The following is a 26,596-nucleotide window of genomic DNA, read 5'->3' as shown; positions in this document are numbered from 1 at the left end:
TCTCTCTCTCTCTCTCTCTCTCTCTCTTTCCCCCTCCCCCCCCAGATTGCTGGATTGTAGATCAATGTAATCAATTCCATACAATTTTTCCTTTTAGAACCACTAGCTATTTTCAAGATTCAGAATAAGTGCTACCTCTTATATGATACCTTTCTGGATACCTCCCAGCACTATGTATTTCTTTTGCATATATAAACTATGGTAAATAAGACTATAAGTTTTAAAAGTACTTTGGGGATTTTTTCTTTTAATTTAGTTATGCATTTTGTTTTTATATTACATTTACTTTTGAATATATGTGTGTATATGAGTGTGTGTCTGTGTGTGTGTGCATATACACACACCAGAGGTGATATGGTGATATGGAGGTGTGAGTACCCCAAGGAGATGGGTATATGGAGACAGAGGAGGAAGAGATTTTCCTAATGGTAATGTGTAGCTGGGGAGAGATTAAAAGCTTGTATAGTCTTAAGAGCCCAGCAAGATGTTAGAGAAATGGGAAAGTACTGGCCTTTAATAGGTGAAGATGATGTCATTATACCCATGGAGACAAGGATGTTCGGGCTGTGATCCATCTTTCTACCTTTTGATTGGCTGATCATGGACCCTATGAGGTTATATCATGGCTTCCTGGGGATAGCAGCCCCACCAATTTAGAAACCACAATTCTAAAGGAATGATAATTAGAGGAACTATGTCAGCATAAGACATTAAACACTAGTGATGTGACTTTGAGGAGGTCACTTAACCTCTCTGTGCCTCAGTTTCCTCCTCTGTAAAATAAAGAGGTTTAGACACAATAGTTTCTAAGGTTCCTTCCAGCTCTAAATCTCTGAATCTAGGATAATGTGATTGGCATGTTCTCCCTGCAAGAATGGGATATGGGGAATGCCTGAACAGCAATAAACAAAATCCACCTCAATTCCTCACTGAGGAGGTTAAGTAATTTGCCCAGGATCACACGGCCATGAATTAACATCCATTTATTAAGCACTTGCTATATTACAGGCATTTTTTTAAGTGTACAAACACAGGCAAAAACAGAGGCAATCATCAAGAAGCACACATTCCAATGTAGGAGGAAGGGAAAGGACAACACGCAAATGACCACATACATATAAGATAGAGAGAGAATAGATGAAAGTTAATATAGGGGATGTTACTAGAAGCCAGACAGACTGAGGAAAGGCCTCCTGCAAAAGGTAAGATTTGAGCCAAATCTTAAAGATGGGAAAATGGCAGACGTGAGCACACAGAGCATTCCAGCTAATACAAAGATACGGACATGGGAGAGAAAATATTGTATTGTAGGAACTACAACTGAGACAGTGAAGCTGGATCATAGAGTACTTGGGAGGGAGTATAATGGAGACTAGAAAGGAAGAATGGGGCCAGGTTACAAAAGCTTTAAATGCCAAACAGCGGAGTAGTATTAAGAGGCTATTTGAGCATAGGTCTTCCTGACTATAAGTGAAGTTCCATCTACTACACCATGCTGTCTTAATATCTTAATCAATTAGCCAGTCAACAAGCATTTACTAAACATCTACTGTTAATCAAGGGGCCTTACAATAACTGTACTGAATTCAGAGCTTCAAAATTAGTTCCGTATATTCTATCTCATTTGGTCCTCACAACAACCCTAGGAGGTAGGGAGGTTAGGCGCTCTAAGATGCATTCCCCAACTCCTCTAGCCTTCCTTCCCTTTGGAAATTCTCAGAGCTTCTCTTCTGAACAGTATGGATACCATGGTCCTACACACTAACTTCCACATCCCCAGTCCTACAAAAGTTATTCCCTAGACAGACAGAATATAGGACTAGATGATTTTACCAGAAAGGTCAGGTGAAACTGAACCGAGGGTCAAATTTAGTCCTCTGGCAGCAATTATACTGTCCTGGTTTGGAGTGTAAAGTATTACAGTCAACACTATCCAGGCTGACATTTGAACAGATAAATAAGATATTCTCATGAACTTTTTAGGATCACTTAAAACAAAAAGCATGAACCATCTCAAAGAGTGCATTTTTTTTTTTTGGCAATACCAAAAATACAAAATTTAGGAAGAAAAAAGAATAAGGAAGAGATAAAGTTCCCATTTAACTTAAGCTGATAAAAAGCAAAATCAATGAATAACATGCAACACAATTCGTGAACAAGAGCGCCATCTACTGTATATAAATAGCACCACAAAGAAGTCACTACAGTCAACAAGGACAGTAGATGTAAAGTCAGTTTTTTATCATTGCACGTTTCTACAAAAGTAGAAAATAAAAACTATTTCAAATGATTAGCACTTTCAGAGGATTCTGGTAGGATACCATGAAGAATATCACAATCATTCTCCCTTATTCTTTTAATAACCAAAAGCATTCAAGCACAATTACTTACCTGCCATCATAGCTATCATACTGGCTTTGTAGACATTAGTAAGGGAACCAAGTTCTCCTGTTGCCAGAATGGTTTTGAGGTGTGCATCTCCACAGGCCTTGCGAAACTGACGGATCTCATCGTACAAAGCTGTTGAGGGAAAAAATTGTGGCAGCTAAAAACTCAAGAAATTGATAATATGGCTTATCAGCAGTTTAGAGATGGTAGACCTTATCTAAAATTTTAATAAAATTTTATTTATCATTTTTAATTGTCCAAAATTAATAATACCTATTATATGCAAAAAAAATCTGCTTTGGATCCAAAAATATAGGAGTCATTTTTTTTTCAGCTTTCAAGAAAAGTAAAAAGAAAAAGCAGAATGTTGACATAGAATGTTGGTTTGAATCTATAAAACATTCTTGAAAGATCCTCTGGAAAGGCTCAAAGAGCTCAGTTGACCAGGGTACTTCATATGCCATATATGGGGCAGGCAGAAGCTCTGATGACCAGTGACCACTCCACTTCAATTCTGAAGGAAAACAGAATTCTCCAGCTGGATTGGTGATTGTTGTGCTTCTGGTGAGCCCCACCACTACCTGTACCTAGCACTGTCTTATGCCATAGTTTGTTGTTTTTAAGTTACCAAGATAGTCAAACACAATAGTACATGATTATGAATGTATTTTATGGATCAACTAAAAACTATCTGGAACTTGGACTTTTTTAATCACAATCCAAAACAAGAACAAACAAAAAAATACCATCACTGTGCACTCAAATAGGACTTAGCAGTTAACTAAACGAAATAATTTAACAATCAGTAACTTCTCATTTGGGCAATGCTCACTCCCTATATCTTTTGGAAAGGCTAACATTTTATCTATGAATTCTATATATGATATTTTCTTTTTCGGTAGACTTTTTTTCTTTAAATTGTAGAATAGAAATGTAGGTTTATTATTTAGAAAGATATCGTTTCTTCCTTTAACTACACAACTCAGAATAACTCAGATACAAAATTAGTAAGTCAACAATCATTTATCAGGTCCCAACTATTCTCAGCACTGTATTCGGTGCTGTGATGAATAGTGATGAAGTGAGAGACAAAATGGCCCTTGACTTTAAGGAATTTGAAACAGAGCCTCTTTAGGAACCATAAAGGCAATATCCAGAGCAAAAGATTACTATATTTCCATATATTGCTCACCACAAGCTTAAAAATGTTTGATCTGAGGCTCCTCTTATTAAATGTCATTTACATAAAATACTAAAAGAAAATTTCTTTGATTCTTGAAAATAGGAATTTCCCAAAGATCAACAACTTTAAAAACACATACAACATATTTCCAATATACCCCCATGGATATTCAGTAAGTGCTTATTGACTAAGAGTTGACTACTGAAGCATTATCAGTCACCAAGTGTTTCAGCATGCTGCCTAGACATTATAATGATGGGTATCTTGGCAACTAGATGGATAATATATCCCAATCAGAGATTAAATGGATGAAATGTAACCTAGTCAATCTCAAATCATAATATCCATTAACATTTTCAACTGTAACTTTCTTCCAATATAAATGAGCAAAATGATGGAAAAACTAATGGCCTATTTTCTTCTACATTAGTGGGAAAGGAGAGAAGCAGGATGTAGATTTATAATAATTGCTACTGAACTGTATATGTAGAGGAAATTACAAATGAAGTAATAAGTTCAAGAAATTCCCATTCCTAAAAAATTCTTCATGAGAAGTAATTGCTCAAGAGAATGAGTAATCTCTTGAAATCTCAAAGCATCATTCTTCAAAAGCTCCAAGTGCCTTACGTACACTATTTCAACATCATAATAAGCTATTGTTTCTATTTTATGGATGAGAAAACTGAAACACAGAAAGGTAAGTGACTTGACCAAGGTCTCATCTCACTAAACAATAGTAGAACTGAAATAGGAACTCAGGCTTCCAAGATACTGAGTAAAACCTTATCAATAAACTACAGGTTGCCTCTATTCTAAAAATGTGTGTGCACATACAACTCACAGAATAATAGCTATCTCGGGGCGGCCAGGTGGCTCAGCGAGTAAGAGCACAGGCCCCAATGTTGGTATGATCTGGGGATCGAATCCAGGCTCTGATACTTAGCACCACACCCAGAAATAACTGGCCATGTAACCTTGAGCAAGTTACTTAACCCCAATTGCTTTAAAAAAAAAAAAGAATAATAGCTATCTCTACAATCATATTTTTTTAAAGTAGCATCCCACAGCAGTAAGAGAGCTAGGCTTCTTCTGGGAATTAAAAAAAAAATAGGGTAAAAAAAATGTTTTTAATGTTTTGGTTGTTATAAGATGACCATAAAAAGTCATTTGGCCAAACTTAAATATATGGAACATTTTATAATATTTATCTGTCTTTAAGATGAGAACAGAATAGTAAAAACATGCTAAAAGGAAAAAGAATACAACAGAAGTTAGGAGACCTAGGGCTTAGTCCCAGGCCTGCCACTAATTAAATTATATGACTTTAAAAAAAAAAAAGACAAACTCTGTTCCTTAGTCTCTTCATCTGTAAAATGAAGGGACTGGGGGAAAACTGATAAGGTTCTTTTACTTATTAAAAAGAATATGATTTTAAAAATTAATTCAAAGGTGATTTTTTCATGATTGGCAAAATCCTTCATAGTTTATTCACTAAAACCCACTCTGACATACACAATAGATATGATAAAACTTCAATGAATGCAAGATGTTCAAATTTACTGCAGAAAATGCTCACAAGCACCTCTTGTTGCCAACCTGAAAAGAAAATCTTGCCAGTAACAAGATAAATTAGAAGGCTACTGACGATGACTGACAAATGAAAATGAAATTCCAACACAAGGGTTATAAATAATTTAGGATATGTACCTAATGTAAAATTAAGCAAGAGTGATGTAAAAAAAAATTGAGAAATGTCTAGGATATAGATGATGCTTAGAAATAAAATCTTGCAATAGATGTTTTGAATGTGTGTGTATGTGTATACACATGGATACACACACACATCCTTTTTTAGTCCCTATAATATAGTAGAAACAGTGAGATTTGGAGTCAGATCCTGGCTCTGCCAATTACTACCTGTTTGACCATAGGAAAGTCACTGAATATAGTGAATTTACAGCAGTGACATCTTCCCATAAGACATTTAGGATCAGTTTTTTGCAAAGAAGTAGAAACAAAATAAATATCCAATTTCTCAGTGAACTCAAATGAAAACTGGCACACAAAAAATTAGTAGAGAAGACACAGGAAAAGACAAGCTGGGCTTGTAAAGAAATGCCAGCATGGTGGATGATAGCCATGTTTCTCCTATACCAAGTTCAAACCCCTCACCATGCCACTGCCCCTGATAAGTGATAAGTGTCACTACCCTCCCAAGTTTAGGAGTTGTCCGTTCAGATTCAGACACAAAGAAACTAATTGTTGAAGAGACTTCTCATGTCCTTTTGTTTTCATGGTTCAGTAATAAATGACATTTTAGATTACTATCCCCTGCAGCCCTGTGTGGATTCTAAATGAGAGGCTGCACCATGATGGGGGCATATCCGTAATGAAAAAAATAATAGTCACAAAGACCCAGGTAGAAATCCTGCCTCAAACACTTGATGTGTGATTGTACGCAGTTCCTTGAGTTCTCTGAGTCTGCTTCCTCATGCACCTGCCACACAGGGTTGCTGTGGGGACCAAGTGATAAGATGCCGAATGCAATTGGCAGGCCTTAAAGTGCTACATAAATATGTACTAGTTCAGTCAGAGGATGTATGGCTGGTCCTGGGCGAATTAAAGACATAGTCAGGAGAGTTTACTGGTGACCCACAGCTCATTTTACTGATGACATAAACTGTTTGCTCCCTTTTGTGGGTGACTTGTGATTCTTGATGTGGAAAATTTCATAAATAGTATGTATTTATTTGGAAAGCCCACCTTCTACGGGCACTAGACTTGGTGCAGGAAAGGTGGCACAGCAGATACAGTGCTAGGCTGTGGAATCAGAAAGACCTGAATTCAAATCAAGCTTCAGATATTAATTAGCTATGTGACCCTAGACGAGTCACTTGATCACTCTCTGCCTCAGTGTGCAAGATAACTACACCTACCTCATAGGGCTGTTGTGAGGAGGAAATGAGTTATTTATAACTTGCAAATTGTTTAGCACAGTGACTGGTACATTTGTTTTTGTTCAGTTGTTTTTCAGACATGTCCAAGTCTTTATGACCTCATTTGGGGTTTTCTTGGCAAAGATGCTGAAGTGGTTTGCTATTTCCTTCTCCAGCTCATTTTAGAGATGAAAAAACTAAGTCAAGCAGGGTTAAGAGTCTTGCCCAGCATCGCACAGCTAATAAGTGTCTAAGACCAGATTTGAAATCAGGAAGAAGAGTCTTTCTGACTTCAGGCCTGGCACTCTCTATCCATTTCACTACTTAGCTATCCCTGCCGGGCACATATTAGATCCTCAATAAATGCCTCCTACTTCCCCTTCCCATCTGCTAAAGACTTAATTCTGCTAATAAAGGGCTTAGGAAGGGAGGGAGAAAAGAAAGGGAGGTAAGGAAGTAAGGATGAATGGGGGAGGGAAAGAAGGAAGGGAGGGAAAGAAAGGGAAGAAGAGAGGGAAGGAGGCAAGAAAGGGAGAGATATGAATAATGTGAGAGAAGAAAAGAAGGACGGTTATAGGGAAGAAGGAATGGAGGAAGGGTATATGGGAGGGAGGAAAAGGACATAAGAAAGAAAAGGAGGGAAGAAGGAAGGGAAGAAAGAGAAGGAGAGAGGGAGGGAGGAAAAGAAGAAGGGAAATAAAGGGAGGAAGGAGAGAAAGATGGAAAGAAAGTCATCCAAATTTTATTTTTCAGTAAGCTCTAAATCGATAACCTTATGAAAATGAGTGTGCTGGCAGTCTAAGGTACATTATATTATTAGTGCTTAAACATTCTAATTATGAAATTTATCAAATAGGTATCCTCTGCCTGCTTCATCGCATCTCACCCTTGCCACTTCAATTAGAGTAACCCTAACTTTCACCCATTGGCCCTGGGTTCCTAGGAAAAGATCAACATCATTAAGTATTTTGGCTGTTTCATTGTTTTAACATGAGGTGTTGAATCAGTGTTCGCTCAGAGGTGGCAGAGAAGTTGGTCATCTTCAGAATGCTGGTGAGGGGTATATAACAGTCAGGGCACAAGACAGGAGTGAATACTGTACATCAGAAGTAACCACCACCCATATTGTATGAAAGAGGTTCGTATCTTCTATAGCATTATCCCCTCCTGCCAGGGAGAAGGGAAAGTCAAAGGCTGCTTCTCTGTTCCTTTTTTCTTTTCTTCCATTAAAATAGCCTTGTCTTTTCTTCCATCTCCCTCCCAAAATAAGGGAAAGCATAATTTGAAATATGCTCACCTTCTAACATTACAGTTTCTTAAAAATTGTTTAAATATGTAAACAAAGAACAATGGTACTGATAGTCCTGGAAAATTATATTAGAATAAACTACAATGGGGATGAGGGGGTGGAAGGTGGCAGAAAGGGAGAAAGGATTAAGTTAAGTAAAATGAGTTTAAAGACTAGGTTTCTGATATAAAACCACATAATGAATTTACTTTTATATTTCATACTATTCAATAGAACTTCAGAAATAATTGTTTAAGAACAGGTTTAAGCAATTACTTTTTTGAGTACCAGAAAGATGTTCAACAGTGTGCAAGAATGGCCTGAAAATAACACTTGAGATAATTATATATGTAGTAAAACACAATATAAAAGTGTAGAGCAATCATTTATGCTTAGAAGTGGAATGAAACTGTGCCCCCCCAAAAAATTTGATGTATCATCCATCAAGTCAACTAATAATGCTATAGTTAATAATACAGGACTGAAAACTAAGAGAATTAAAACACCAGGAAACCTTGGGAGGACCAACTAAAATGAAAGGCATGGTTAACACTCAAAAAGGTCTTCACTGGCTAAAATATTGGGTGGAATTGATTATTATGAATTTTTTCACATTTGTGGTTCATTTGTGATTTCATTATTGTAGGGGACTCCCAGGATGGGAACTCCCTTCATCCAAGCAGATTAGAAACCAATAAGTTAAAAATCTTAGGAAAGTTTTATGAGGCACTGAGTGGTCAAATGGATTCTACTAAATTGTCACAGCTTTTAAGTGTCCAAGACAGAGTGTGATCTAGATAGGTCTGACCCAAAACTAAACCTCTATCCACAAAATCATGCTGTTTCTCAAGCTAAAATTTAATAGAGATCATTATAAAGTCTTACATTTGGGTTAAAAATAATCTGTTTCATGGAGACATGGCAAGATAACGGTTTCTTTAGAAGGCACTAAGGAGTTCAATCAACAATGTGATGAGACTAATTTTTAAAAAGCTAAGTTCCTTGGGGGAAGGGATTATTTTTGCTTCTTTTTGTATATTCCCAGCTCTCAGCACAGTGCCTGGCACATAATGCAAATTGAATGGCTGATTGATTCCTTCTTGACTTCTGTTTGGAAGCAGCACAGTGTTCAGAATTGGGAAGACAACTATACTGCTCTGGTCTTATGATCAGACCATAAGAGTAACACGTTCAGTTCGGGATGCCACATTTTAGGAAGAACACTGGTAAGGTAGAGGAGAATTTGAAAAAGAGCAAATAGGAGAATGAAGAGCCGTGTGATCATGCCATATTAACATCAGTTGAAGAAACTGGGATGGTTTGACTTGGAGAAAAAAAGGGAGAGAGGGAAGGAACAAACATTGATTAAGCACTTAAGAGGTGTGAGGCACTGTACTTAGCATATCACAAGTATTATCTCAGCTGACAAAACATAGGGGAGATATAGTGGCTGTATTCAAGTAGTTGGCAGAATGAATAGAGAGCTGGCCTCAGGGACTTAGCTCATGTACTGCTGTTCACACAGTCCTGGCTGCATGACCCTGGATAAGTCACTTAACCTCCAGGTGCTTCTCTAGGTAACATACTAAGAATATAAATTTCAGAGAAGGTAGAGGGAATGAAATAACAAGTCCAGTCTCTGTCACCAACAAATTAGTCAAAATAATAAATAAAACAAGTCATTAAGAATATTAAAATCTCAAGGTAAATCACAAAAAAGTAGAAACAAAAGGAACCTAGATCTTGAACCATAGTATGAAGCAGAATAATTTTAATGCCTAGAGAAAGTTATAAAAAGAAAGAAGTAGATTTGTTACAAATGATATAGGAAAGATTTAGACACAATCAAACATAGAAGTCTAAGGTTCAATAAACCCAAGAACACAAACTACCACAGGAGAGACTCCTTATTCTACAATAATGAATGGGAAAATTTGACAGAAAGTAGGTTTTGACTGGCATTGTACACTATATATCACAATAATCACCAAATGGATTTGCAGCCTCAATATAAATGGTCAGTCACATCATTTTTAAAAAATGATGAAAACAGAATATATCTTTTACAAGTAGGACTACATGGAAGTTCTTACCCAGAAGAGGATAGAGGTAATTATAAAAGATTAAAAAATCTCATTGCATAAAAATTTAAGGTTTTTGCACAAACAAAATCAATGAAGCTAAAAACAAGAAAACATACATTGCATGGGCAAAATGTTGCATAAAATATTTCTGATAAAAAGTTAGGCATCCAAGACAGAGAACTGATATAAATAAATATAATCAATCTTCAACATTCAAAGTGATAACATTTCTAGAAAATAACACAAATTCAAAAACATAATTGTTGACACATTATGCCTATGGGAAGTTGGGGGTTAGGTTCCTATGATGACCAAAAAAATAATCTTTCACTAGAATTTGCTGAAAATACACTTTTCTGCGTGTAATTATTTATAACAAAACATTCTGATAATATGTACTTTTCCCAACACAGTAACTATGAAATAGCCCATAAAATGCAGTATACAAAATAAAATTGGTAATATGCAAAGTGTTTTTTCTCACTAGTAATTTCCTAGAATTCTTTGACTTTCTACACTAACATCTCAATTAAAAAAAACCATTTATTTCAGACAATATTAAATCATACTGCTTTAAACCTCTCTATCTTTGCTGCCCTCTGAAAATCAAGGGAGAGGTTACTAGGATCTAAGTCACAGCTGTAAGAAGTCCCTGAGACTGGCAAGGTCTTGACATCAGCTCTGACACTATGAATGCACAGTATGGTGAACAAAACCAGTGAAGCATACAGTAGGACTCCAGTCACTCCATAAACCTGCATGCATCACAACTCTCATTTTTTTTTCTCTATTACACAGAGCTGTAAGTGAATATAGTTGCCAATGTGAGAGTGAAAATGAGGTTACAAATAAAATCATATGCATGCTTAAAGTCACCAGATTTAAAGATGTGAATGTTGAGGATTGATTGTAAGGTCAAATAGTTAAACAACACAAACAGTTTGCAAAATAAGAAATTTTTTAAAATGTTTAATATTTTTGTACTTATATTTTTTGTTTATTGGATTGGATTTCTGGATTGCTTTACTACCCCCCCCCCATTAAGCCCTCCCATGGAGTACAAAAACAAAAAACAAAAAGTATATCAATCTCATCTTATATTGTACACCATATTCTATACCTGTGGTCCTTCCCTTCTCTTCTCTACCAAAAGGAAACGGGTACTTCTCCAGGGCTAAGACTGGTCATCATGATTACTTGGAGTTTGGACCCCTCTTAGTGTTCTTTTCATTCACACTATGTATTTACAATATGCAGATTGTACATATTATTCTCCTGGTTCTGCTTACGTTATTTTGTATCACTTCATACAAGTCTTCCTGAATTTCTCTAAATTCCTCATACTTGGCATTTCTTACAGCACAATAAGATTTCATTATATCATGTTTAGGAATGAATTTAAAAGCATTTATTAATCACTTAATCTATGAAAAGAACTGTCTAAGCAATGGAGATACAAACAGAAAAGTGAAAAAGTCTCTCTACCCACAAGGAACTTATATTACAATAGGGAGAGAGAACGCACATAGGACAGTGTTGTCAAGGAGAGATCTCTTGGTTTAGAATGTCATAGGGATTGTGAATGGACCCATAAGGAAGAAAATGTATATACTCTTTAAAACATGAATGGTAGCATTGATTTGATTATTATGCTAGAGTTGGAAATTGGGGAGGGAGGAAAGTGTACCTGCATAGGAGATGTCAAAAGATAGCTAGGGTATGGACTTTGAAACATGGCTAGAGCTGGCCTAGATAGAATGAGGAAGGCAAGGCAGTATAGGCCCCAGGATTAGTGTTCTGGAGCTAAAGGGTTTAAGTTATCTCAAGTACTGTCTTTGTTCCAAAGAGCATTGGTATAAGGGCAGATGATGAGAAGACAAACAGAATATATAATATAATTGTAGTTACATACAAAAATTTATTGTTATTTGTCAATCAAAACATATTGTTAACAGATTTGCTTGGCTTTTTGTTTTTGTCTCTTTTACTACCATTAAAAGGGCTAATACAAGTATTTTTCTACATGTGGACCTGTCTTTGACTCCCTGGAATTATGTGCCCACTTGTGGGATCACTAGAAGAAAGGGTATTATTTATATCTTTGATCACCTTTGGTAATTTAATAGATGTAAGATGAATTCTCAGAATCGTTTTAATTTGCATTTTTAATTCATGGTTATTTGTGATTAGGAACAATTTTTCATCGCTAATCAATGCACATTTAAGTTTCTGCTATGTGTCAGGCATTGGGTATATGAAAGACAAAAAACAAGTCTCTTGAGGAGTTAATATTTTACTGGGGTGGAGGGAAGGAGAAAAAAAGTAAATATAGAATACAGAGAGTATAAAAGGTCATTTTGTCAGGAGCAGAAAGGAGAGCACTTGGAGGGATCAGAAAAGAATACAGGGTATAGCTGAGTTCTGAAGGAAGTTAGGAATCTCAAGAGGCAGAAGTGAGGAAGGATCATAGGAAACGCATGTGGGATAGCTTCTGCAAATCACAGGAGAAGGTAGAATACCGTCTCCAGAACTGAAAATATACCAGCAAGGAAGAAACTAGTAGATTAATTTACCAGGAACATAGAGTATGTGAAGGGTAGTGATAAGCTTGAAAAAGTAGGTTTCTTGTTGATAGTTTGCCCCTCTTCTTTTGAAACTGATTTGTTCCTATCATATAATTGACTTATTGACAAGATTATTGACTAGGCTGATCAATTATTATACCCCATTTAAAATAAGTGATATAATACTCTACCCAGCTATTCAACTAGATGAGAACACATCTCAATCAAAGACTTTAGACTAGGTTTGAAAAGTCCTTGAAAAATATTGCATAAATTTTAGTGACAATGCACAGGAAATATATTCAGAATGGCTAAGGAAATCTGGTCATGCCCTATGGGTCATAAGTATTAAGCCAAATTCTGAACTGAGAAATTTGATGGTAAGTGGCGAGGCAGAAAAAGGCATTCCCACCAAAGCCCTGGGAAGGACCTGCTTGGAGAAGGTGGGGGGAGTGAGAACTTTGGCCTTGGTCTTGGCCTTCTCTCCATCCTTTGGTCAGAGGAAGGCCTCCTGAGCTTCCAAGGGTCTTAAGAATTTCAGACTTCCTATGTTACCATCAGCACCTTAGCAGTGTGCCCAGAACACTTAACAGAAGTGACTGCCTTGAGAGCTAAGGGCAGGGGAGACGAGACAAAGAAAGTAGATTCAAGGCTCTACACAGAGCCTAGTAGAAAATCCACACAATGTCTAAGGAAAACACCATGAGATCTCCAACATAAGGACTTCTGAGAGCCAAGGTACCACTTCATCACTTGTGCTCTCCAATCTTGAACCCACCATTCCCTGAACTTGTGGGAGAGTATGTCACAGGCTTGTGGCCACTGTAGTACCACTCTAGTAAAAAGCTATTTCTGAAAATTAAGTCTGGTTGACTACTTGATATCAGCTAATAATCATAAGGGAGAAAGATTTTAGCATTGTCAGGTCTCAAAATTGTTCTCAGTAATTAAAAGAGGGAGAATTCAAGCAATATCCATCTCTGTTGCTCCACAGGTAGATTTCCAACTCTAAAGAACAGCATTGGTGATAAACCTGTACATCCATACCTTAAACTTCTCCTAAGGCACTTCACCTGCTGGAGGATTTTCATCTAATAATTAGGATAATTATACCCCAGAAGTCAATCTAGACTAACTCTTCCATTAACAAGCTATGTGACTTTGGGTAAGTCATTTAATTGTTCTTGACCTCAGGTTCTCTGTCAGCAAAGCAAGATAATGATCTCATGTGCTTCTGAGTTCTAAATTATCATGCTATGCATTAAGAAGTTAGTGATTAGATTTTCAATTTTCTAGTGTTTTATCCAACTTAATGTGTAGTATATCTTTTAATCTTTTTTTTTAATTCTGGCCTTTATAATTCTTTGACTTGAGTTCCAATATGATAATCAACGAGCAGAATTTATTATGTATAGAGATGAGAAGTGTCCACCTAAAATATACATTAGTTTACAGTTTGCATCAGTGGATTCATCTATTATATGATTTCATGAGAGACAACATGGAATTCTGGAGATAGTTTTTTTTTAACTAAGTTTATTAAAGATTTGCCATACTGGGTAGTCCCTTAAGGAACCTCACCATTGGCTAGATTCCTAAGGAATCTGAGCCGAGAGGCTTAGTCTTGAAATCAAGAATACTTGTACTCAGGCCCTGCCTCTAACACCTACTGGCATGGGACAGAGGCAAGATGTTTAAGTGCTCTGTGTCCCCAAGCAAGTCTCCAAGACTATGTGCTTCTGATTAGTTACTGATCTTATTATTAAGGAGTCTATTCACTGGAAGTTCCTACAGCAATGAAATCCCAGGTCAGGTTCCCTCTAAAAAATGATTTTACTAAGACATTCTGACTAGATCCAAACAATGTATTGAAATGATTCTTTCAAGTTAAGTGGTTGAGCAGGCAAAGAATTTGTATTTGTTTCTTATCTGTCAACACCTTCTCATTTAGTCTGTATAATAAACTCAGGGCAAAGGTGAAACCTTTGTAATCCCTTTAAAATTGAGTTGTAACAACTATAGCATATTACCAAAATGACAGGCTACTTTAGCACCAATTCCACAATGACCTATTATAATCTGTTGTAGCAGCAAACAAATCTCAAGGGTGAATGAAATATATGTATATTTTAACAGTCAAATTCGAACTATGGCTTTTAGGAGCACCAAAAAAATAAAAAGGGAAATACATTTACCAAAATGTGTGCATATTAATGATTCCACATCCTTAAAAATCTAGACAAATTAATAAGAATGAAACAAAGAATTTCTCTCTTAATTATAGTGAAAGATACAGCTGGGCATATAGTACTTTCCTAGAATGAATAATGTTTTATGCTAAGAAGTAGTAAAAGACTGCTGGGAAAAACTGTGGATTCACACATGCAAAATACCACTTCACCTAGAATGCATGAAAATTTCATATAAGTTGGCAACTTGATAGGTTTGTGAGTGGTTTCAAGAGGAAAGACTAATACTATGCTGGCCATGTTATACCTTTTAATTCTAACACCTTCTCTCTCCTGCCCCTAACATCTCCTGCTGGTCTAAAGTCTTATTTTCAATGATAATAAATTCATGGAAAGTCTTTTATATTTCAAAATTGTTACTTTACAGCACAAACTCAAAAAAGCATATACACTCAAATTTGGAGTGATGATAGTAACTATTGCTGTCTTTTCTTGACCAAGGAGGGAAATATTAGGAGCAATGGGTACAAGGTATAGGAAGGCAGATTTTTCCTTAGCATAAGGAATTAGTTATCCAAAAGTGGAATGCAGTGTAGGTAGTGAGTTCTTTATCACTAGAGAAAGAATTCTTCAATCAAAGAAATATGTGCTACAGTCAGGTTTTGCATTAAACAATTTTAGTGTCTTTCAACTTAAGGCTTTAAACTTGCCTAAGATTCTATGAGTCCCATCTTAGTCATTCAAACAGTTCCCAATTTTTTCTACCTACAATTTTGACAACCTGCTCAATCACTGGCACCAGAAAAGCATCTGTATTTCATGTTTTTGCTGATGGTTCATTTGTTGAATTCAGTTTCTTTTTCTGTTGCTCTCAGCACCTGTCTGATTCATGATTTTCCATCCTTCTCCCTGTAAACATCAGCAGCAGCATTTCACAGAATTCTACCAAGTGGTTAAAAAAAAAGTAAATATAGGTTAGAAAGTAGCTACAACAGGGGGGAAAATCATTTTTGATGTTCCAAAGCTGTTTCCAAGAATGCAAATTAGGACTCTCTTGATGCTTATTTCAGAAGAAAGCAATATGGCGTGGCTAGAGCTGTAGATTGAATGCCAAGAGTCAAGGGTTCTACTCTTGCTTTTACCACTAAGTAGCTCTGTAGAGCAAACAATTTAAATTCTCTGGATCTTAAGTTTCCTTATCCATCAAATGTGATTGCAAGAAAGCCTCAAGTTAGCTGTTCAATTTTGGATCCAGACTGATCTCCATTCAAATTCAACTTCAGACACTTCCTAGCTGTGTGACCTCAAGTCACTTAATCCCTGTCTGCCTGTTTCCTCAACTGTAAAATAGGAATAATAATAATAGCACTTATCTCATTGAGTTGTGAAGATCAAAAAGAGATGTGTGTAAAGCACTTAGAATAATGTTTGGCACATAATAGGTATTTTCCTCTCTCTTCTCTTCCTTTAAAATTTCCCAAAATTTTTTTGAGAATCCATACACCTTAAGGGAAAGAGGACTGTTCACAAACTCCTGTCCTGAAATCCTGGGCAAAACTCCAAAAGACACTTCCTAAGGAACTAGGAATGCTGATGAAGATAACAACATAGCATAGGTATGGACGGTACCTACCTCCATCTCAGCCCTCTAAGTTGATTCGCACACCTCAACCTGTATTTGAACTTTAGCAGGTTGGTTGGCATGGTACCCCAAAGTTCTCATAACTATAATGAAGTGGCAGGAATAAACCTAGTAGGGGAGTTACACTCCTAAATTAAGTATACACTGTAGCTCCTAACCCCATACCATATACTTTCCACTTAAGAAATCAATGAAGCTACTTTCTCCACATTTTCCAAAGATCTCTCAATCTGCCAAATTTAATGACCATTTCTCAGTCCTCATCCTTCTTGATCTCTCTGCTGATCACCAAGTTCTTGTGATACGTTGTTGTCTCGAGGTTTTTATAAGTGCTTTCTTCTGGTTCTCCTACCCAACTGCTCTTTCTCAGTTTCCTTTGCTAGCCCTTCATCCAAGTCTCACCTGCTAACTGTGGATGTCCCTCAAGGCTAGGTCCTAGGCCTTATTCTCTTTTCCTTTCTATACTATTTCATTTGGTGATCTCACCAGCTTCCATAGATTCAATTATCATCTCTATACAGATAATTTCCAGATCTATTTGTCCCCAGATCTATCCTCTCTGCTGACCTCCATCTTTAATTACATGTTCTATAGACATCTTAAATTCAACATATTAAAAACTGAACTCCTTATCTTTTCCCCCAAAACCTTCTCTCTTCCCAACTTTCCTATTACTGTTGGTGGTACCATTGTCCTTCCACTTAGCCAGGTGCAAAACCTAGGTATCATCCTCAAATCCTCACTTTTTTTCAACTGCCAAATCCATTCTGTTGCCAAGACATTAATTTTGAGCAGCTAGGTGGTGTAGCGGATAGAGTCCTGGACCTGGAGTTAGATAGATTCATCTTCCTGATTTCAAATCTGGCCTAAGACACTTACTAGCTGTGTCACTCTGGGCAAGTCACTTAACCCTGCTTACCTCAGTTTCCTCATCTGTAAAATGAGCTAGAGAAGGAGAGGCAAACCACTCCAGTATCTCTGTCAAGAAAACCCCAAATTGGGGCAGAGGGGAAGTTCCAAAGAGGTGGACATGACTGAAAAATGACTGAACAATAACGACTGATTTTACCTTTGGAATAATTCATGCATATGTCTCCTTCTCCCTTCTCTCACTGCCACCACCTTCATGCAGGCCATCATTAACTCATGCTTGGATTTCTATAATAGCTTTCTGGCTGGTCTCTCTATATCAAGTCCCTCATCACTCCAGTATATACTGCATTCAGCTATCAAAGTACTACCTAAAAGTACATTCCTGACCATGCTACATTGCCCACCCCCTCCCAATTCAATAAACACAAATGGCCCCCCATCATCTCCAGGATCAAATATAAAATCCTCTGTTTCCCTTTCAAAGTCTCTCACAATTTGATCCTCTCCTATGTCTCCAGTCTTCTTATATCTTATTCCCCACCTCCCCTGTGCATTCTGCAGTTTGGTGACACTGACCTCCTTGCTGTTTCTTTTTTTTCTTTTTTTTTTTTAAGCAATTGGGGTTAAGTAACTTGTTCCAGGTTACACGGCCAGTTATTTCTGGGTGTGGTGCTAAGTATCTGAGCCTGGATTTGATCCCCAGGTCATCCCGACACTGGAGCCAGTGCTCTTACTTGCTGAGCCACCTGGCCGCCCCTAAGCAATTGGGGTTAAGTAACTTGCTCAAGGTTACATGGCCAGATGTTTCTGGGTGGGTGCTAAGAGTCTGAGCCCAGGATACGATCTCCAAATCATCCCGACACTGGAGCTGGTGCTCTTACTCGCTGTGCTACCTGGCCTCCCCGTCCTTGCTGTTTCTACCATAAATACTCCATCTCCTGACTGGGCATTTTCACTGGTTGTTCCCTATGCCTGGAATGCTCTCCCTTCTGTCTCCCACTTTCCCAGACTTCCTTCAGATCTCTGCTAAAATCCCACCTTTTGCACTAAGCTTTTGATAATACTTCTTAATGTTAGTATCTTACCTCTGAAATTATCTCTACTTTGTCCTGTATATGACTTGTTTGAACAGAGTTGTTTCCATTAGACTATGGGCTCCTTGAAAACACAAACATTTTACCTTTTGTTGTATACCCAGTATTTAGCCCATTGTCTGGCACATAGGAGTTCCTTGATTTGCTTGTTGACTTGAACCAAGACAAACTCCATCAGCTCTTAGTTGGAAGCATTTATTTACTAAACAGAAGACAAAGTAAAAATAATAATGTAACTTTCTACCCATAAACCTGTGATTACAACCTCTGATGTGAGAGCTGGCTGTGCCCTTTTGAGGGCTGCTCATCCACCTTTGGTATACACCTGTCATCCAAGAAGCTGTAGCATGCACAGAGGCCACATCCTGGTGAAACCTTCTTGGCAGACAAGCTAAACCATGCTGAGGATAACCAACAGACCTCAAGCCCATTGTTGAGTTAGGGGGATGTCTATGCCAAATGTGAAGAACTTCCTCAGTGGAATGGGTGGATGACAGCATTTTGTTCCAATAGCCACGAAGGCAGCTGAAGCAGACACCATGGAGCACTTAGAGCTTAGTCAGACATCTAAGATGCCAAAATACCACTACATCCCAAGCCATTCCCAGTCATCTTGACTTTTGTCTTGCCACTGGACCTTGATGACTCTGGAAAAGAGAGTGAGGCTGATGACTTTGTGTAATTCTGCCTCACTTAAATCTAATTTACATGCAACCAAAGACATCATAGTGCCATTAGTCCTCTTCAAAAAGGAAGGCCAACCAACAGCTCTCCCACCAATACACACAGTGCCCATGGGGAAGAATGGACACAAACATATAGGACCCTAGCAGGAAGGCACAAGTATACTCCCCTTTAGGGAACATTGGTACCCAGGGTAACATGCTCTGAACAGGTAACACACTCTTGATATCCCTTGTGTCTTTCATTGTCTATAGACTATTTTTTATACAAAAATTCACTGATGATCATGGCTACTTCTCTACTGGCTACTCTGTGATCTGCACTTCTCAGCTCTGAACTCTCTCAGCTCTCTTGATCTCTCTCCCTCAAGAACTGTCCTACTGGCTGAAGGCAAGGTCACTTCAGTGAGATACTTCATTTCTATCTTATGGTGCTAAATCAAAATCATTATTTATGCCAGCCAAGCCACAACTAGGCTATATATATTTGTCCCCTGGTCACCCAGAAGTTCTAGTAATTAAAGTTTCCCAGACATTAATTTCAAAGTCCTTATAGCAGTCATACAAATTAGATCATAGAGGGAAAAGGACATCAAAACCATATTTACCTTGAACCTTCTTTCTATGGCTAGCTCTCTCAGGGTTTCTCTCACAAATGCATTTGTTTTTGTCCATTTCAATTAACAAAACAGTCCATATTTGAAAGATACAGGCCCTTAAAATGGGAAAATAGATTTAACATTGAAGGAAAACTGAGGGTTCTCTAGTCTTATCCTCTCATTTTACAATAAGCAAACTAAAGCAAAGGGGTCAAGAGAATTCTGTAAAGTTACAATGGTAGTAAATAAGTAGTAGACAGCATATCAAGAACATAAATTTAGGTGCTCTAACTTCAAATCCATCTATTTTATCTATTTATTTGTTTGGCGATGTTACATGGATAATTAGTGGTAGGTCTGGTAAAAAAAAGTTTTATTGTCTTTTGTTTTCATTTCCAGTTATATATCTCTATAAACACTAAATTAGAATTCCTTTGAAAAAAAAAGCAACTAAGCAAAACAGTAACTAACTGCTGCTGATAGTATATGCAAAATTCTACACTTACAGGATTACCCTGACATCCATTTCTCTACCTTGAGGAGGAAAGGTACTTTCTTCTCTCTTCTCTGGGGCCTCAGTGTTCAACTTTCTTTTCAGTATTCCTTTTGTTAACAAAGTTACAATTACTGATTATATTATCCTCTTGCTTATGTTTTACTCTGTCAGTCCAATGTTTCTCTGAATATCTCATATTAATTGTTTCCAATAGCATATTATTCCCATTTCTCACAATCTGCTCAGTCATTCCCCAATCAATGGATAACTGCTCCCCTTTTTGTTTTTCTATCAACAAAAGAAGGGTTGATACTAAAAATTTAGTCTATATGGGCCCTTTTTTTCTCTCTCTTTGAATTTCTAAGGAAATATTACTCATAGTGGCAACCCTGGACCAAAAGATGCAATTTAGTGACTTTTCTTATATAATTCCAAAATGGTTTCCAAAACACCTGGACTAATTTGTGGCTTCAACAGTCTTATCACTATGACTTTCTTCCCATGGCCCTTTAATTTTATATATTCAAAATCTTCTGTGTTCTCTTTTATGATCACCTCTATTTCTTATTTGATTAAGAATTCTCTCCCTAATTATAGTTGTGAAAGGTACCTCTTGCCATTCCCCTCAATTGTTTTATTTCACCACGTTCATGTATCTATTTTAAACTTATTGTGGTATTGGGATACATGGTATAAATGTTGCTTTAAACCTATTTTCTGAAAGCTGCTTTATAGCAAACTTCCCAGAAGTTTTTGTCAAATGCTTAATTCTTTCTCCAGTCATTTGTGTTCTTAGAATTAATAAACACTGGGCTGAACAGTTGAATTGTTTCTGATTTTTGTTTATGTTGTCTCTTCCACAGACATATTATTTTATTTTTTCACCATTATAAACTTTTCATTAATTATTGCTTTGGAGGGCGGCCAGGTAGCACAGCGAGTAAGAGCACCGGCTCCAGTGTCAGAACGACCTGGAGATCGAATCCCGGGCTCAGACACTTAGCACCCACCCAGAAACACCTGGCCGTGTAACCTTGAGCAAGTTACTTAACCCCAATTGCTTAGGGGCGGCCAGGTGGCTCAGCGAGTAAGAATACCGGCTCCAGTGTTGGGACGACCTGGAGATCGAATCCCGGGCTCAGACACTCAGCACCACACCCAGAAATAACTGGCCGTGTAACCTTGAGCAAGTTACTTAACCCTGATTGCTTAAAAAAAAAAAATTATTGCTTTGGAATTGAGATGTAAACATATTATACTCCCTTTATTCTTCTGTGGCGGTGATGTTATTCCTCTTTATAGTCTAGAACTTTTATTACTCCAAAAGAATTTTGTGATTATAGTGTCTAGTTCTATAGTATGTTATTGTTCAGTCATTCCAGTCATGTCCAATTCTTTGGGAGTTTTTTGGCAAAGATACTGGAGTAGTTTGTCATTTTCTTCCCTGGTTTCTTATACATATAAGGAAACTGAGGCAAACAGAGTTAAGTGACTTGCCCAGGGTCACACAGCTAGTGTCTGAGGTCAGTCTTAAACTCAAGTCTTCCTGACTCTAGGCCCTGGTGTTCTAACCATTGTACTACCTAGGGATCCTACAAATAAATATATACATAAATAAACAAACAAACAAATAGATAAATTCAACTCCACTAAGTCTACCCCCATCCACAAAGACTAAAGGAGCAGGTAGGGTCAACTAAATCCCTGTCCACTGCCATCTTCCAGTTGTGGGACCTGGTTATAACATCTTCCAACCAATATGGAGGAATAAGTGAAGAAACCAAGACTTTGTCCATCTGCTCTTACCCTGACCATGTAGTTTTTCTACTATTTGTTGTTGTTCAGTTGTATTAGTCATATCTGACTCTCTGTGACCCCATTTGAGGTTTTCTTGACAAAGATACTACAGTAGTTTCTATTTCCTTCCCAGATCATTTTATAATTTGATTGGAATGGAATTAAATGTGCAAATTAATTTTGGTAATCTGGTAATTTTCCTTATATTGGCATGACCAAACTATGGTCAATAACTAAACTATCCCATGATTGGGGAGGGGGGTTCACTTATTTTTATACAAAAAGCATTTTATAACCGAAGTTTTTTAAGTCTAGGGTATCTTTGGTAGGTTAAATCCCAGATATTTTTGTACATTTTGTACATATTTGAAATAGGATTTTATTTTCTACCTTTTCCCAGGGTTTATTATTACTATATATGGAAATTTTGATGTCATGGATTTATTTTTTGTCCTTTTACATTTGCCAAAGCAATTAATCACCAAAGTTATTTGCCACCTCTTTGAGGTTTTCTAAGTTAGCCATCATGTGATGTTCATTTAAGTAATACTTTATCTCCTCTTTGCCAAAACATATGTCTTTAAAATTCTTTATCTTCTTGTATTCCTAAATTACAATCCTAGAAATTTGTCAAATAATAGTGGGGAAAGGAGACATCTTTGCTCTTGGGAAGTATCAAATGATGTTACTTTTGATTTTCAAGATATACCCTTTATCACATTAAAAAGGGTCTTTCCATTCTTATGTCTTTTCAGGATAAATTAGTGCTTTAATTTTTACAATATTTGTATTTATATAATCACATGTTTTTACTATACTGTTTTTCTAACACTGAACCACTTCCATTGCTGATATAAATCTGATTCAATCATAATGAATAATTACATTGATATCTATTTACAGACTTTTAACTAGGTTTTATGTAAAAGTTTTGTGCCATTTGTATATTAGAGAAATTCATATAAAGTTATCATTCTCTGCTTTATTCTTCCCTGGTTTAGGTCTTAAGATGACATCTGCCTCATTAAAAGAGTTGGGTAAAGTGGTATCCTTACCAATTATTCAGAATGCCATAGTCATTATTTTTTTAAACATTTTATAGAATTCATTTGTAAAACTGTCTTAGCCAGAAATCCTCCTTCCCCACTTCTGATGCCTTACCTTGGTGATTTATTTAATTTTTTTTCTGAAATAGAATTGTTTAAGACTACTATTTATTGTGTTGTTTAGGTATTTTATATCTCTCTATATATTATCATCCATTTCTTTTATGCCAGTTTTACTTCCCAAATAACTGTAACAGTTTATAGACATCGTTTTTACTTCCTCTCTGTTTACTATGAATATTATGATTTTTTGAATTCAGCAATTTGCTTTTCTGCTTTAAAAAATCAAGTTAGTTAAAGGTTTGTTTTAGTTCTTTCTATAAAACAGCTTTTAGATTTATCATTTCTGTAGGTTTTTTCTTCATTTTATTTTTTTCTCCCCTAGTTTGAAAACTTTACTCTGGTGATAATTTTGTGCTTAACTTAATGCTTTTCTAAATGTAGGCTCAGTTCTTTAACCCACTTTTAAAAAACACTTTGTCAAGATATGTTTTCAGAGGGAATTTATCTTCTGAAGACTGCTTTAGTTGTATCACAAAAATTTTTGTACATTACCTCATTATGATCACTCTCTTTTACATAGTTATTGTTTCTATGATTTGTTCTTTGACTCACTTATTATTCAGGTGGTTACTTGGTCTCTACTTAGGCATGAATCTTTTTGCGTTTGTTCCCTATGTTAAATTATTATGTTTAATTGTATTAAGCTCTATAAAGAATGTATTTAATATTCCCCCTTTATACAACTATGAATAATTTCTCTGTTCCATTTTTACAATGGTAGCATGGGGTACTGAGAAATGTGTATTTTTTCAGTACATTCATTCAGATGACACAATGAGTCTTTCAAATCTAACTTTTTAGTTTCTTCCACTATATATTTCCTTTTTTGTTTATCTTTCAGATAGATTTATCCAGTCTCCTATAATCATTGAATTGTGCTCTTTTTTTACAATCCAGTTAGCTTTTCCCTTTTGAATGTAAATGTTATATCATTTGTTATACACATTACATAATAATGCATACTGCATCATTTTCTCTTGCTTTTAAGCATAATGTAGTTTCTCTATTTATCTCTTCTGACAATGCAAATTTTTATTTTTTGCCTTTGCCTGAATAGCATGATCACCAATCCTGCTTTTTAGAATACCAAGTACATACTAGATTCTGTCAAAATTTCTCATTCTGTGCCCTTTTTTCTTAATTTTTAACTTACAGCTAATTGTTGGGTTCTATTTTGAATGCATCCTTACATCTGTCTCTTATTAAGGAATCCATTCACATTCAAGGATTATAATCATCAGATTTGAAATTTTTTTATTGATTCATTTTTACTCTTTTAAGTAACTACTTATATTCCATAATTAGTTTTGCTTACATTAATTTGATCAGTCTCTTCCTTCAAGGTCTCCTCTCCTTTCCCACTCCACCCCACCACACCTCCAACTCACCTACCTTATCACAAGTTTCCTGAGTTTATTAAATTGATAGTGCTTTTATTTCCTCTTCACCTTTGACCCTTTCCCCTCCCTGCCTAGAGAAGTGTATGGTCCCATAGTCCTCCCCATACCCCGAGCTCTATCCCCATTCAATCTTCTAATCTGAATAACATTTTTTATTATTCTCTTTTCTAATTAGTATCCATTTACTATGTCCTCAATTCTATGCCTGTTACTATTACTGATGTTCTCCTATTCAAATACTATACACTTCCATCCCTATTCTCTAGGGTTCTTTCTACTATAAGGCAATATCCCTCAGAAATTTTTAAGTCTCCAGGGATTTTCTCCTACACCATGATTCCTCTTAATATTTCAGGGAAACACAGCATGTGTATATATATATTTCTTGTCCCTCAGACTGCTTTGACCTAGAGATAAAAAATACCTGATACCAAGGTAGCTTTCATCTTATAACTGCATGGATGACCAGATTTCTTTTTGTTTTCATGTGTGGCTGACTTGACTGATAGTTAGGGCACCTAAAAGTTATTTAGAAATGGTCAAAATATCTGGATTTGAACTAAATTTCCTTGGTTCTCAAAACATCAGAGAGGTTTAAAGGTGATATGTGATGCTCTCTCTTAAACAAGAGATGGACATGATCACAAAAGGTGAAATAAAGATAATTTGTATCATATGAAATCATAAAACTTTTGTATGAAGAAAATCTATGCAGCTAGTTTAAGAAATGAATGGACAATTGGGGGGGTGGGATCTTTGTATTAAACACATTAGATCATTATCCGAGCATATCAACAAACAGTTCTCAAAAGAACTACAAACCTAACTATATGAAAAATTGCTTCAAATCACTATTAATGAAAGAAATGGAAATCAAATAACTACATGGTTTCATCTCACATCCAGAGAAGTGGAAAATGTGACAAAAGGTGGAATAATCAACGTTTCTACAGAAAGAAAGGATCACTAATATCCTGCTGTAAAGCTATGAATTGGTCCAACCAATTCAAAAATGATTTGGAAAGAAAATACAAAAATGCCTAAAACATCCATAGCCTTTAACCTACAGGTTCTACTCTTATGCCTTGACCCAAGGAGATCAAAGACAGTGGTTCTATATACAACAAAATATTTTGGGCCAGTGTTTGTCATAGCAAAGAATATCAAACAAAACAGATCTCTACTAATTTAGAAAAGTACCAAACAAAATGTGGTAAATGAATGTTTTTCACCATAACAGTGAAGATGAAGAATTCAGAGGAACATGGGAACACATATGAATTAATGCAGAAACAAAAGCAGAACCAAAACTGCGTGATTATAATGACCAAGAAGGTTGACTATGGACAAGTTGGAAAAATGCATCTCTCTCTTTTCTTTGTATAGACAAGGGATGACAAGTGTGAAATGTTGCATTGTCAGTCAGTCTGCAAGCAGTTATTTGAACTTAGTTTACATATTAGTTGATTTTGCTCACTTTTGTTTCCCTTTCTTTTTTTTTTAATGTTATTTATTACAAGTAATGGTTCTCTGGATAGAGGTAGAGAAAGGATATATACAGCATGTGCCAAAAGTTAGAGTGTAATTTTAAGTTCTAAGCTACTAAAGCTTAAAACTGAACTAAGACTTTTGGGACACCTAGATTTAGAAAATATTTTCTTATAAAAATACATTCATTTTTTCAAAAATACTACATTCTAAGGCAATACTTGGGAACTAGGGTCTGTCTTTAAGCATGAAATAGTGGTGGCCATTTAAAACAGCAATATTTTAGATGCAATTTTTTTAAAATTTGCTTTTTGGAGGGGAGAAGGCAGGGCAATTGGGGTTAAGTGACTTGCCCCAAGGTCACACAGCTAGTAAGTGTTAAGTGTCTGAGGCCTGATTTGAACACAGGTCCTCCTGAATCCAGGGCAGGCGCTCTATTCACTGTGCCACCTAATCTCCCCTTGCAATTTTTAAAAATATATTCACATACATGACAAAATTTAAGTTTTACAACTCTGTGAATAGGCAAGGATTATTATTCCCACTTTAATGATGAGGAAAATGACAAAGAAGAGCCCAGCGTTTGCACTAAATGGCAGAGACAAAGATAAAACCTAGAAATTCTCATTATTAATCCTGTGTTACCATATTGCCATTCACTAGAAACCTCATCTAAGTCAAAGAGGCAAAAGTGTGACTGTTAACCTAAGCAGGCATGAATAC

General features: G+C 36.4%; 1 protein-coding gene and 1 long non-coding RNA gene across 3 annotated transcripts in view; both read right to left on the bottom strand.

The window, feature by feature from the left end:
- The window catches only part of DERA (deoxyribose-phosphate aldolase), a 128,529-nt gene that overhangs the window by 51,027 nt on the left and 50,906 nt on the right, over positions 1-26,596 (bottom strand). Inside the window, exon 6 of one of the 2 annotated variants that reach the window (XM_069106141.1) lies at positions 2,392-2,520. The exons of the other annotated variant lie outside the window; for it this stretch is intronic. Within the exon in view, the coding sequence (XP_068962242.1) occupies positions 2,392-2,520 (129 nt within the window). The remainder of the gene's footprint in view (positions 1-2,391; positions 2,521-26,596) is intronic. 2 annotated transcript variants of the gene reach the window in all.
- Positions 9,306-26,594, bottom strand: LOC138175659 (uncharacterized). Its single transcript, XR_011172057.1, has 3 exons — positions 19,533-26,594; positions 18,328-18,888; positions 9,306-15,574 (listed from the first exon to the last, which is right to left on the bottom strand). It is a non-coding gene; the product is annotated as an uncharacterized lncRNA (long non-coding RNA).

Source organism: Petaurus breviceps, unplaced genomic scaffold (assembly GCF_028583685.1).
Source record: "Petaurus breviceps papuanus isolate PSGF00001 unplaced genomic scaffold, PetGlider_PUasm1.0 78, whole genome shotgun sequence".
In the NCBI taxonomy this organism is placed as follows: Eukaryota; Metazoa; Chordata; class Mammalia; order Diprotodontia; family Petauridae; genus Petaurus; species Petaurus breviceps.
This window is presented reverse-complemented; position numbering and strand designations above follow the sequence as displayed.